This window comes from Drosophila elegans, unplaced genomic scaffold (genome assembly GCF_018152505.1).
Source record: "Drosophila elegans isolate 14027-0461.03 unplaced genomic scaffold, ASM1815250v1 contig_149, whole genome shotgun sequence".
Taxonomy (NCBI): domain Eukaryota; kingdom Metazoa; phylum Arthropoda; class Insecta; order Diptera; family Drosophilidae; genus Drosophila; species Drosophila elegans.
The window spans coordinates 5,788,785-5,803,589 of record NW_024545513.1 but is presented as its reverse complement, the minus strand read 5'-3'; the positions used below and the strand labels follow the sequence as shown (position 1 = coordinate 5,803,589).

The 14,805-nt window shown below is 38.1% G+C and overlaps 1 protein-coding gene across 1 annotated transcript; it reads right to left on the bottom strand.

Moving 5' to 3' along the window:
* Window positions 1-536: 536 nt before the first annotated feature.
* On the bottom strand, window positions 537-9,742 carry LOC108141394 (protein white). The gene is made up of 6 exons (XM_017264752.2): window positions 9,550-9,742; window positions 4,183-4,456; window positions 3,021-3,675; window positions 2,251-2,566; window positions 1,762-1,893; window positions 537-1,312 (listed from the first exon to the last, which is right to left on the bottom strand). The coding sequence occupies exons 1-6, from the start codon at window positions 9,619-9,621 to the stop codon at window positions 698-700; spliced, it is 2,064 nt and encodes a 687-aa protein (XP_017120241.1). The 5' UTR covers window positions 9,622-9,742; the 3' UTR covers window positions 537-697.
* Between the last annotated feature and the right edge of the window lie 5,063 nt (window positions 9,743-14,805).

The window sequence follows — 14,805 nt, the reverse complement described above, 5'->3', positions numbered from 1 at the left end:
AACAATTTAAAAACTCGAATTTATCTGGCGAATAATGAACCAGCTTAAACTGTCGCAAAGTCGTCGGGAACCAAAGAACGTTAAAACTGAGAGGGTGGTGAAATTGAACGCGTGCGTGGTGGGATGGTCCCGCCGCGGTGAACTTGTCGATAGTGGTGTGGTCGCAATGCGCGCGCGTTTCAAAAGTTTGTATATAAAATCTGATTTGTATTTAAAAAAAATGGAGTTGGTTTGTAAGGGAAGTACGTAGAATTTGTAAGTGAAGTAGTCGAAGTTGATTTGTAAGTGAAGTACGTTGAAGTAAATCCTTGGGTTGGGGGGAAACAATAAAAATCTTAAGGCTTTCAAAAAATTAAACAAATTATAACAACGAACTTTTAGAGATAAGTCAATTTAAAACATCAACATCAAAATAATAAAGCTATGGACTCGAGAAGTATGAAAAATATGTATTTCCCAAAATATTATTAGAACATGAAATCACTATAAAATCAGAATTAATTAAATTTTGAAATTAAAAAAAAAAAATCATAAAATTTCACTGAATATTAATAGTCTTTTATTTATTTTATATACGTAATGTCTTGTTTTTATTGACACAAACAGTGTTACATTGGCTTTTGTGGGGGGGGCAAACAATAAACACGATAGTAGTGATGGTAAAAAAAATGCATTAACTATGGAGCGGCTGTTCCGGCTACTCCTTGCGCCGCGCCCGAAGGCGAAGGGCCAGATAGGCAAACATTCGGAAGCCCACAATCAGGATGACCAGACCCACATAGTCCAGCGGCAGGTCGGCGGCCGAGAAGTTGAGCGTCTCCAGGATGACCTTGCCGGAACTGGGGCACGTGGTGTTCGACGAGGTGCAGCTGATCTCGCCCGGCTCCACGTCCGCCCACTGGTTGATCAGCAGACCCTCGTTGGCGTACCGGAACCACGAGAGGTACGACAGCCACTTGAGGTACACCGGCACCGAGCCCGAGTTCAGGAAGAAGCCGCCGAACAGCAGGAAGGGAATGATGACCGGCGGGCCCACGGACAGGGCCATCGAGGTCGAGGAGCTGGCGCAGGATATCAGGTAGCCGAACGAGGTGGACACGTTGGCCACCAGCGTGACCAGGGCCAGGCAGTTGAAGAAGTGCATCACTCCGGCCCGCAGGCCGATCATCGGATAGGCGATCGCCGTGAAGACCAGCGGCACGGTGAGGAACAGCGGCAGTTCGGCAATCGTCTTGCCCAGAAAGTACGTGTCACATCGGTACAGACGACTGCGGGCCTCCCTCATGAAAACCGGCAGCTCTGAGGTGAACACCTAAGGCGAAATGGAAGGAAAGTCGATTATTCCGGACGGATAACACGCGAGAATTTGAAGCTATTACTGATACTGATGCAAACAATGAAAAATTAATTGAACATTTTATATATAATATTTAAATTAAACATTAAATCAATTTAAGCAATATCCAAGAATAAAATACATTTTCATGAATGCAATACAGTGTAAGCATAAATCTTATTTAAAATATTTTTCATAATATTTTTCATAGTCATCTAAAAATGTTAGCATGGATTTTAAAAAAGTTAAATATTGTTGTCTAATGAATATTCGAATGATAATATACAAGTATTATTATTATCAATATAATTAATATAATAGTTACAAATCTTAAATATTAGTAAGTACATTAAAATGCAATGGATATTTACAAAAATATCATATCAAGACGAAATCTGGTTATTTTATTTGAAAATACAACTCACATTAATCGTGGCAAAAACATTTTGGAAGGTCATGTTGGTCAGGAAGAGGAAGATGGCTCCATTGATATTCATCACGCCCACTTGCGTTAGTTGTTGGCCCAAAAAGATGAGGCCAATCAAGATGGCAACCATCTGGAAATTATAACATTACTTGTTTCTTATTAATTCTAATACGTTATTTGTGTGTTTAATTAATTTTATTTTCTTTTTGTAATAACATTTCATTTATAAGGGCAAAATCTTGTGTTTAATAAAAATATAAACAGGAGGGGTAAAATAAACATAAAAATGGTCATATTTTTCATATATTTTAATAAAGAATGCATAATAACTAAAATACTTTTTGAATGGTAATTTGAGCTTAGCCAATTGTTATCTTATGGAAAATCAAAGTTAAATTGGTTTTGTTACTTAAAAAGAGCCATACAAATTAACAGAATTTTGAAGATTAGTTGGGATGCTTTATTTGTCTTCCCTGGAACCACTCACCGTTGTCTGGATGAGTCGCACTTTGACGAGCAGTGGCTCCTTGAGCACCGACAGCCAGGAGCGCCAAAGGACTGCCCGGAACTGCATGAACCAGGTGGCCTTGTAGGTGTACCCGTTTTCCGGCTGCTCCAGCGGCTGCTCCAGATTCTTGGTGGCCAGCAGCTGCTCCATATCCCGCGCCACCTTGCTGATGGCGAAATTGTCGCAGATCTTGGCAATGCGATCCCGGGACTCGATCTCCCGACCGGGCACCACGGCCAAAACCTGCACGTAGAAGTCCGCCGGATTGTAGTTCGTCGGACACTGTGCTCCCACGCTGTAAATAGTTCAGAATACAAAATATTTTAACAAGTCCGAAATGCACTAAATAAATTCTTAATATTGTCTATTGAAATAAATTAATAATAAAATAATTGGTAATAAATCAGCTGTACTTTTAAGCATATTTGTAAAATATTTGTAAAAAAGCATTTAAAACAGGAAGAGCCTATTTAAAATTTAATAGTTTTCGAATTAATCAAAAAAAATTTAATATTATATCATGCTACTCACTAGTTAATTGAAACATTTTTAATATTAAAAATAGTGTAATTTAAAGTGCAATTTTTGTCAGTGTAAGGTTCGACTCTTCGGTATAGAAATGGAAATAAAAACCATGGTGTTATATTTTTTAGTTTTGAATTAATACTTATACTTTGATACTGTCTGTAGTTTATTTTCAATACACACATATTAAAACTAAACTATCAATTTTTTTTGGGTGTACTCACTAGGAGAAGAAGTCGACGGCTTCGCTGGGCGTGCCCAGAAAGGCGACGCGGCCCTCGGCCATGAGGAGGATCTTGTCGAAGAGCTCGAACAGCTCGGAGGAGGGCTGGTGGATGGTCAGGATGACCGTCTTGCCCTTCTGCGACAGCTTCTTCAGCACCTGGACGACGCTGTGGGCGGTGAAGGAGTCGAGGCCGGAGGTGGGCTCGTCGCAGATAAGCAGCGGGGGGTCGGTGAGGGCCTCGGAGGCGAAGGCCAGCCGCTTGCGTTCGCCGCCGGAGAGACCTTTGACCCGGCCCGGCACTCCGATGATCGTGTGCTGGCACTTGCTGAGCGACAGCTCCTGGATGACCTGGTCAACGCGGGCCACCCGCTGCCGGTAGGTGAGCTGGCGTGGCATTCGCACCATCGCCTGGAAGATCAGGTGCTCCCGCGCGGTCAGCGAGCCAATGAAGAGGTCGTCCTGCTGGACGTAGGCGCACCGCGCCTGCATCTCCTTGGCGTCCACCGGCTGGCCGTTGAGCAGCCGCATCCCCGACGGCGACACCTGGATGCCCTGCGGCGACCGGAAGGCCAGCGCATTCAGCAAGGTCGTCTTTCCCGCCCCGGAACTGCCCATCACAGCCAGCAGCTCACCCGGATAGGCCACGCCGCAAACTAGCACAAAAAACCAGGGGAAAACCGTATCAATTTTGTGTGAAAAACTCAATTAATAATGTGTTTTAATTGCATGTTAGTTAATAAAAGAGAAACATTTCAGCAAATAAAAAAAGGAAAAAGCTATTAAATGTAGGGAAAAACAAATTTGAATTAGAGCTAAAGCTAAAATGATTAGTTTAAGAACCTTAATCTTAAATTGTTTTACAATGATCTGGTTTTTCAAAGTTTGTAAATAGTAATACGTTTTTATGTCCAGAAACATGGATATTAATATATATATTTTTATTAATATTAAAAAGGGTAGTAATAATTATAGTAAACATACAATTTTATTGCTATTAAATATAAGAGCTCTGGATTTTTTAGTGAACCCCAAATAATAATAATCTTATTTCTTATTTATAGAAAAGTAAGTAAGGCTTTCTAATCAACTCTGAAAATTCACAATAAAAACTACTAAAAGCTGAAAAAATATTAGTTATATTTAAAAAACAATTAACCTACCGTTCTTTAGTAGATGTTTCCTGGGCGCCGGGATGTGTCGCTCGTTGCAGAAGAGTCCGCGTGTCCGGTTGACCAGCTGGCGCCACCCGGATCCCGGCTGGTTGACCGCCCCGAAAATGTCCAGGTTGTGCCAGGCGTAGGTGAGGTTCTCCGCCAGCTGGCCGCTGCCCGATCCGGAGTCCTCCGGCGGAGTGGGCGGCCGGAGAGTGCCGTAGTTCTTGGCCCGCCCGAAGCCCTGGTTAATGCAGCTCTGCGAAGCCCCTCCGCCATCGCCCTGCAAAGGAAACAATGAGTCTTCAAGTACTATACTCCAAAATAAAACAAAAGAAATAATGCTATTGGAAATTTTATCAAAACTAAAGTGTTCTTTCAAATTCAAAATATGTTTCAACTTATTTTGGGGGCACCTTGAAAAGGTTGTGAACTGAAAACTTTTCAATTCCACGGCGTTCGTCCATGAAAATAAAGGCGTCTGTGCATAAATCTTGGCTAGCCTGACTAATCCCTGCCCTCGCCACCCCTGCTTTTGGTACAGACCCCCCTCACACCTTCACATCCCACTATCACTTTTCAAGGGGCGCCCATCTGTTTAATAAAAATGCCCAAATCCCGAGTTTTGCCGAGCAGGCCAGGCCTATTTAAAATGTGCAAATTAGGGCAGGCCATAAGCCGCAGCCGGCCTTGAAGGACGGCGGTGGGCGGTGGGCGTGGCAGGGGTCCACCATGTTGCCACTTCATAAGACAATTGCGAGTGGGGACTTTGAGTCCCGTCAGCTTTGTTTTTATTAAATATAAAACTTAAGGCATACTTGGCCATATAAATGGGGTTTTTTTTCATTGTCGGCGGTGCGGAATCTAAGTCTTTATAGATGAGTGGAACGAGTAGTTTGGCAGTCAAGCAATGAATATTTACTTGACATAAGTGGTGAGTGAATAGAGTCCCTTTTCAGTCGATTTATATGCTTTCAAAGGGGGATTTTCCATACTTCCATAAGAGTGCTTCGAAATGAATACTTGATTAATCATTTCGTATGGGAAAAATATAAAAAAATTAAGAGTTTTAATGGATTGTTTTAAATGCATTAAATGGGCATTTTATATTTATATCAAGGTTTATTTTGTTCATAAAATTTTTAAAATAAATAAAATCTAACCATTGCTTGGTAATGTATAATAAAAAATTAAAAAAAAAAAATCTAGCTTTGCTTGATCCCAAGACTTTAAAAATGTATTGTAATCTGTGGTGTTTTTTTATCCATTCAAATTTAAATATTCCTTTGTTTCCTTTCCTGAAAGTCTGCTGGAAAGCATGCTTCTGATTTTTGTATTTTTGTTCATATTATAAAACCTGTACAATTGAAATGGTCTGAAAACTATAACAAAGAAATATTATTATTATTTATGGGCGAAGTTGGGAAGCGTAGTGATTGCCAAACCCACTGAGCTGTCGTTTTTCGCCCAGGTGGGGCTTCCCTTTCGAAAAGGCGGTAACCGAAGACGTTTGCGGTATGGTCAGATCAAAATCCCCCTCCGCACTTTTCCACCCACCCACACACCACTTCCGCTCCCCCCGCTCCGCCTCTTGCATATTTTCATTTTCATAAACAATTTTCTGTTTTCCATTTGTGGGGTTTCTTGCCATCGCATCAGCCTGCGGCAAAGAATAAATAACAGGGATCCACTAATTGGCGTCCAGGCAAAAAAAAACAAAAAAAAGGAAAAACAAGACAAAATGACGGCCACAATATGGAAAACATTTTATCCACCGCTGCTCTCATAATAATTTGTATAAATAATCATAAAAATTAAGCAAAGAAAAAAATGCAAGCAAATGAGGAAGGCAAAATCCGTTGAAGGAGGGCCAAATAAAAAGCTGACATTCAATAAAAGCCTGAAAAAATGAAGGAAATAATGTCCACCTTGCACTCAGCGCCTGGGGCTTCCAACGACAGTGAAGCCTACGATTGATGTCATTTAAAGTACATATATTTTTACAAATTCTGCAGTGAAGCTCTAAATTACTCAGCATTTTTCAGACAATGATTATTATTTCAATTATTTCATAAACTGGTTTTTATTAACAATTTTTTTTTATTTTAACGCTTCTTTTACAATTTTGCTTTGAAATCAGAAATTCCTTATTAAAATTAATGAAAAGCAAAACAAATATTGTCAAAAAAATTGTTATTAAAAAAACAACTCAATTTCTATATCTTATTTTTATAGTGATGATTTAAATTAACGTCTATACATTAAGTTTGAATTTTAATATAAAAATTCCTAAAAATAATTATAAAACCACATTAATTTAAAAAGCTTTGTCTTTAAAAACAATAGTATCAGCACAATCCGGCCTACAATAAAATTTCAACTTTCGAATACGGTTTTTAATTTTCGAAATCTTTTTTAGCGAGGATTCACTGCTAATTTTCTGCTGCGATGCTTTGGCAGCTTATTCTTCTAGACACCCAATGTCCAGTTTTCGGGCTGACTTTTGCCAGAAAAAAATTAAAAATTGGGAGACGTCGCGAGAGGTAGACGCGAATAAATGTAATATCCGTTTTCAGGCACTCTCCGAGCAGAGCGAGGCAGCTTGATGGTGAATGGAGAGCGAGCGAGAGAGAGAGAGAGAGAGAGAGAGAGAGAGGATGGAGTCTCAGACCTGGCAGAAATTGTTTTCACAACAAATGAGGCCGAAAAATGTTATTAAAAAGTTTTCCTTTTCTTTCGGTTTTTACCGTCCCTTTCCCATCGGGTTTTCTTATCTCTCCCCAGTTTTTTCTTATTTTCATATATTTTTTTTTTGGGAATAAGCAGCGAAAGATGCTACATTTCATATTTATTTAATTTTTTTCGCTTACTTTTTACTTTGCGTGCTATTTTTGAATTACTTACGAAACAAGGAGGAAATTTGAGAAGCGTGATGGGCGATAGGGGGTGTCCCGCCCGCCAGATGGCGCTGTGCAGGGAAAGAGGATGGGCCGCTTTTTTGATGAACTTGACAAATTGAAATGACTGAATGAAGAAGCGACTCAATTTGTTGAATTTCCCCCGTTTTGTCGAGTGTGCGAGTGGCTAATGAGTGCACTCAAAAGTCATTCACTTTGATGCGAACAAAACACTGAAGGAGGCACAATTATTTAGCGGAAAAGTTGACGAACACTCAATAAAATTGGGCCAACAGTTGGGGGAAAAAATGTTAAAGACAAGTGCTTTATGTTTTATGCCATATTAATAAAATAAATATTTCGTACTCTAAAACATTGATAACTTATACAAACAATTTATGTGATTACATTACAATTTAACTGTTGCACTCAATATATAATAATTTGGTTAGCTTTAATGTCTTGTTTCCAAAAAAGATAAAAACTCCCTATCTGCTGTACAACTTTTTTAGACTCTTTGAAAGTTGTTAAAAAGAGCCTGGGGGATGAAATACCCTACTCACTTATTTGTTTGTTATACAATGCGAGGTGCCAAGAATTTGAGGCAAGATACAAAATACAAAGATGTCAAGATACACATCCAAATAACAGATATCAGATGCTGAACCTAAAGCATTCGTCTAGTCAAATAATGACCCAGATAAGACTAGATTGTACAATATCAGATGAGCGAGACGTGTTTGCTCAAGGTCTTAAGATCGTGTAGGTGGTTCAGGTACAGAAAAAGAAACAGACACGGATACGGTATCTTGTATCTTGTATATTTTATCCCCCAGAGTTATAGACACTCAACAATGTTGTTGGCTAACTTAAGCTATAGGCTAGAAGATAATTCAAGCCACCACTTCGCTGGTTATGCATCAATAAATATAATCTACTATTTAACAAGAAAGAAAGCAAACTTCGGCAAGCCGAAGTTCATATACCCTTGCAGCTATATATTAAATACTTTTGAAAATATTTAAATTATGATTTACTTGAGTATATGCTGAAAAACATTGAAACTATGATGATTTGCAGCTCAATTATAAGATAGTTATTTTGTATATTTTTATTATTTCTATGGGAGCTATATGATATAGACGTCCGATTTTGATAAAATTTAAACCATAATTCTGAAATAATTAAACATTGCTATATGTCGAAGAACTAAACAAAAAATTAAAAAACAGAAAAGTTATAATTTTTTTTCATTTATTTTTCCGATTGTTCCTATGGGAGCTATATGCTATAGTCGTCCGATTTTGATGAAAATTAAAACATAATTCTGAAATACTTAACCATTACTATATCTCGAAGAACTAAACAAAAAATTAAAAAACAGCAAAATTATAATTTTTTTTCATTTATTTTTCCGATTGTTCCTATGGGAGCTATATGCTATAGTCGTCCGATTTTGATGAAATTTAAACCGTAAATCGGAAATATTTAACCATTACTAAATGTCGAAGAACTAAACAAAAAATTAAAAAACAGCAAAGTTATAATTTTTTTTCATTTATTTTTCCGATTGTTCCTATGGGAGCTATATGCTATAGTCGTCCGATCCGGCTCGTTCCGACTTATATACTACCTGCAATAGAAAGACAACTTTTGGGAAAGTTTCATGCAGATAGCTTTAAAACTGAGAGACTAGTTTGCATATAAACGGACGGACAGACGGACAGACGGACAGACGGACAGACGGACAGATGGACAGACGGACATGGCTAGATCGACTCGCCTAGTGATGCTGATCAAGAATATATATACTTTATAGGGTCGGAGATGTCTCCTTTACTGCGTTGCAAACTTCTGACTGAAATTATAATACCCTCTGCAAGGGTATAAAAATATTTCGTGAAGATTAAAGATAAGAATGAGACAGACGAAATATATAGAAATATTTTGAATACTACAAAACTTTCCTAAGAAAACAAAATATATTAGTGTAAAAACGAAATTCCTAAAAATTATTACAGATCTATTTAAAATAATAGGAAATAAAAAACATCAAAAAACACCGGAAAATTAATTGGTTTGTAAATATTAGAAAATATCGATTAAAATAATTTTAAATTAAAATTAATTAAAATCAGTGCAATAAATATTTGTATGCCCAAAATTTTGGAAACACTAAAAATGTTTTTATAGTTGTATTAAGAAAAACATTTAAAAAACGTTTATGAAACAATGTTTGCAAGAAACAATTAATTTAAATATGTTTTTTGATTCCATTTAACATGCTTTATTTGGCATGCAGAAACCGCCATTGTTTTGATTACAGCTGCTGGCATTATTTGTTTTAGGCCTTTATTTGCTTGCGCAATTGCGGTTTGGACTTTTGTGGGCCGCCGTTCTCACGCTGCAGATTGAAATCACGAGTCACGGATGTTGCAATCGCAATTCCTATGGATGTGGCTCTACGGATATTACTCACGCTGTTCAGATGCTCGGCGGACGGATGTTTGCTGCCTCCGCGTATCAACAGCTCCTGATCCTCTTGGCCCATCGCCGCGTTTTCCTGACTTTCCCCTGATTTCCCTCACCCACTAGACAATCACTCGAAAAAAAAACGAATTTTCGTTTAATTGATGGCGCTAACCGCTTGGAGCTTCGTCACGAAACCGCTGACAAAATGCAACTGAAGGCGGACATTGACGCTAGGTAATGCAACAACAGAGGCAACAGAGACGGGAATATGCCGGCGGAAAAGAGACGTGGATATGCCGGTGGGAAAGAGATGGTGCCGGCTACGTTGACTTTGAGTGAAATGACGTTTTGAGTGAGAGATAATAGGAGGAGGAACCCCAAGAGGCTGGTACTCCGAATACCCTTGGCTATAAATGAAAACATTTAAAAATTAAATAAATATTTATGTTTTCTTTACTTTTGCACGCAAGCCAAGTAACAAAGGTTTCAAGGTACTTCCAAATTTGTTTATATTTATATAAATATTTATATAAATATTTATAAATTTATTTAACACTATGATACATCAAAACCAAAATCACCTTCTTAAAATTATGATTATGCCCCGCATGACGAGTGCATAATGGCTGAGTGCTTCTATTTGAATACTGATTAGGGAGGAAAGCGTGTTCTTATCGGGAATAAGACAGGTACTGCGTTAATCCGCCTGTTGTCGTCACCTTTCGGGGGTTTGCACTGTACTTTGCATGCATGATTTATCAAACAACCGGCGACCCATGCCCCCAAAAACTCCGCTCGTTGTCGTCATCGTTAGCACCTCATCTCGGATCCTGGACCTGCGGACTTTGGACTTTTGGACTCCCGCCATCAGCTGTCCGGACATTATCAATCTTCATCATCGGGCCAGTTGGTCCGGAATGTGGATCCGGACTGGGAATGGGAGGGGAACGCGGACGGGAACGGGAACGGGAACGGGAACGGGCTTTCCGGGGGCTGTCAATATCATTTTCACGGGCCATGGGGTAACAGATTAACCAGGGCAGTACCCGAGTTTCCCAGAATTAATTTGCTAACGACGATTAAGTGGAATTTGTAAGGACCGTGAAGTTTATATTCATTTTCCTTTACCCTTAAAATATGTTTATGCTGCTTAATACATCACAATAGTTAAACATTTTAAATGGTACAGTAGTTAAGCATACAAAATGATACAGCTTATCATTATTATTTGTAATCTTAAAGATTTTTAAATTTGTAATTGATTTGTAAGGTCCGTGGAATTTATTTAGATTTTCCTTCACCTTTGAAATTGGTTAATGCTGCTTTGTATATCACAATTGTTTACACTTTTAAATATTACAGTAGTAAAAAAAAACCATAGAGCTTACCTTAATTTCTTTTAATGTTTTATAGTTTAAGGATAGTTTCAGACACTTAAAATTAAAAAAATATATTCATTTATAGGTATTTGCATCAAAATAACTATTTTTAAGCAACTTCAGATTACAATATGACTAAATCATTTAATAAAATATGTATGTACCAAAGGTGATATTTAATTTTATAAACAAAACATTTCCAACATTTAAATGTTTATTTTATGTATAATCCTTTAAAGAAATTTAACTTTCAATGCCACTCTTTAACTATCAATTGATATTTTAAGTTAATATTAAACTTATAAATATTTTTAAGTCTTGTAATTACATCATTTTACAAAAATAAAGATGATTTTTGTATTTAAATATGCTAACGCATATAGTCTAAATGTGATGAAAGTATAAGTTTTTGCTTTGATTTATAATTCTATTTATGACAAGCTCTGCTGTTATTTTTACAAGTTGCACGCAAATATCTCAAAAACCGGAACAAAGTGCGTTTTGTGTTCGAGTCGTGAGGGGTTTTCTTTGTGGAGCGATCTGCAGCCAGACAACAAAGCCGCTGCTTTGTCTCGGTTTTGCACTCATCTAGTCGAGTTTTTTGCTCAGTGCACTTTTGGGGCTTCCTCCGTTAGTGTTTGAGTTAAGATTAAAGCGGGTTTCAACCTGTCTTAAACTTCATGTTCGTGTGTGTTTGCCGTCACTCACTCACTCGAGTGCTATAAACTGTTTTGCACTTAACAATTTATTGTCACTCAGCTGTCGCTGCAGTCAAAGAGCTGCACAAAAAATAAAGCACCACAAAAAAGTACTTAAAACTCATTATAAAATGCACTCAAGGTATTCAGGAATTAATTGATTTGACCTTTTTATGCGCTTTAAATCATTAATCATGTTAATTGCATAAATAAATATTGAGTTTATTATATAAAAGTGGCGTTAACCTAATATTCTTTTTTTCTTTTATATGAATATTTTTTTAATGTATTTAAAATTCGTTAACTATTGAAATTCAATAACAAAATTCAAGAAAACTGTATAATTCTGTTATTACTCAAAAAGTTATTTTAATTTTTAAGATATATGCACTGCAATGTCCCCCGTTGAAATATTTTTAATGACAAAAGTCCTTTGATATAGTATATACCCTATAAAACAGTAAAAAAGAATGAACTTGAGCTGCAGCGTAGAAAGTTTTTTCTCAAACTCGCTTTTACACTCTCTCCCGCTTTCACATACATAGGGAAATCCCTGGCCATTGACACAGGTAGTCAGGCATGAGGGCGTTAAGGGGTTAAGGGGGCGGGGCTGAGGGTCTAGGTTGACTTAGCCCCCGGATTTTCTTGCCTCCTGTACGTTTAACCCATGCAAATTATTGACGCGGACAGCGGGCTCAATAAATCTGTGTGTGTGTGTGTGTGTATGTATGGTGTGTGTTGGTGGAGTGGAGAAACTTTTGCCGGCTGCACGCTAATCAGACAGCTTTCTAGTTCATTGCTTAAGGCCCCCTTTTCTCCACCCACCACCCACCACATACCACCCACTTTCGTCTCAGGCACTCAGTTGGCTGTAATTGCAAAGTAAATCAGCGCTGCCATTTGCCATGCCCGAAAAGTATGCTCCATGGAAAAGTGGCAAAAGTGCGGGGGATTTTCCAGCAAGGAAAAAAGGGGTTTTCCGGGGGCTAAGGCTCTTGCAGGCACAGAAGCATTCTGCCGCATTGAGGATAATGTAAGAGGGCTGCTGCCAAAGTTTGGGCAACTTTTAAAGAGAGGAATGTGTTATGGGTTCGGGTCACATAGTTAGTTAGTCCCACAACTTCAAACCAAATGACGGCGAAGCCAAGGAGTTAAACGTTTGTCAGCCATCGAGGCGGAGATTTATGGGGAAGTGCCCAGAGGGATGTGAGGGAAAAGTTTGCAAGAATTGCCCAGGTTTCACTGGATTTAAATTAGCAGAGATCTGTGTAAAAAGTTGGACACGCTTGGAATTTGTTAAGAAATAAATGTGTAGCTCAGGAAGATTTAGATTACAGCCAAAATTGATTGTGTTTGTGTTTTGACAAATTCATTTAAAAACAAATTCGCTAGACTTCATTCCAATACGAAACTTTCTATCTGTAAAATAAAATATTGGCTTTTAAATAAACAGTGCAAAGTCGAGCAATGCATCATATAATACTTGTATTTATTTTATATACCAAATTTCTAAAAACTGAAACTTTATTAAAAAAAGAATGTGAAAATCTTGTGTTGGCTTAAAATAACCCCTTTTAGCCCTCGTTCCCATTTATGGGTAAATAAAATGCTTCCAGCTCCTTGGTCCATTCTTCCCAACCTCTTTTTATTTGGCCCCACTTCGCTTTTATGTGTCATCAATTCGAGTTCCTTTTTGCCAACTGCCGATGAATTTGTTTATGCAAAGGACCGACTTCCCCGTCAGAACCAATTTCGACTTCATGGCAATCACTTCAATCTTCGCCTAGTTGGTCGCCCTGCAATAAATGCGAAAGACAGTCGGGCAAATATTTAGATACATGCATATACTCCCTTTTTATACCCTATCTGGAAGAGTTTTTAATTTTATGACTAGTGCGAAGGCCAAGAACCTACCTACCTAAATAAATCCTGTTCAAAACCCTGAGATTCGTATCAGAACAATAAATCGAAAAAAAGCCTGGAATATGTTATATAAATATGTAATTTTATTATATCTATATGTTGTCTCACTAAAAAAATTTTAAGTAATTTAAAATTAAGTAATTGAAAAGAATTGTGTAAAAATGTTTTTTTTTAATTTGACTACGGTACTTATGTCTACAATTACAAACTCAACTTAAAATTCACTTTCAAGTTAAAATGTTTAAAATGGTAATAAATTATTTATAAGATGTTTATCAATATTAATATACATATTTTATTATTTGTCAACGCAAGTTTTTAGATTAATTTAAAACGTTTATGGTTTTAGGCTGTCATATTAAATTAATGATTTTTATTTTTTTAGTCCCTTTAGGGGATTAGAAATTTGTGATATTTTCGTTTCCGCATCTTGTTTTCGATTTGCCTGCCGTTTTCTATTAGAGCACATCAAGCAAATGCTCAACAGTGCGATAAGGCAGTGTCAGTTTGCTGGATGTCAAAAGGGGGGCGTGGCAGGCAAGGGACGTTAGGGGCGGTAGGGGCGCAAGGGTGGCGGGGCCGGGAGTTATAGACGAGGCCTATGGCGAGCGGAAGTCGCCGTTCGCTTACAGCACGCGCGCGTCTCATAAAAACGTATCAAAACATCCGCTGGGAGTCATAAAAATTTTGCACTCTGACTTCGCTTTCCGTCGCTGGTTTTCCCCGCTTTTCCTCACTTTTCCCCGCCTTGCCCTGCCTTTTTCGAACGGACCCCTCCCTCTTCCAGCACAAATTTTCCGCCTCCTGATTTTCCTGCGATGCAGTTGCTTTCGCCTACTCCATGTGGGACCACCCGGCGTATGTGTAATCTAATAAAATTTGCTGTTTATGTGGCAACAGGCACTGCTGTTTCTCTCTCTAGCTAACTAGCTTCGTCCAAGTGGCTTTTCCCGCTTTTCCTTGCCCAAGTTTTCCTCTGCTTTGCTCAGTTTTTTTTTTCTATTCTCATCTGTGCAACAGTTGCGCTGCTTTATGGCACAATGGCTGTGGAGTCAGGAATTCCAGTTAACTGCCAGTTATTTGTTGCAGTGCATGTGTGCGGACGAGAAAGTTGCAATGGGACCAAAGTTTCAAAGTCTGCGGAAAATTCGCCATAGTTTTTAGTCTCTCGGTAATATTTCTGGAGCATATACAGCGATGTTATGGGTCTTATGTTGGTTAATACTTTCAAAACTTAAAAAATAAAAGAGTTTTAAAACTCTT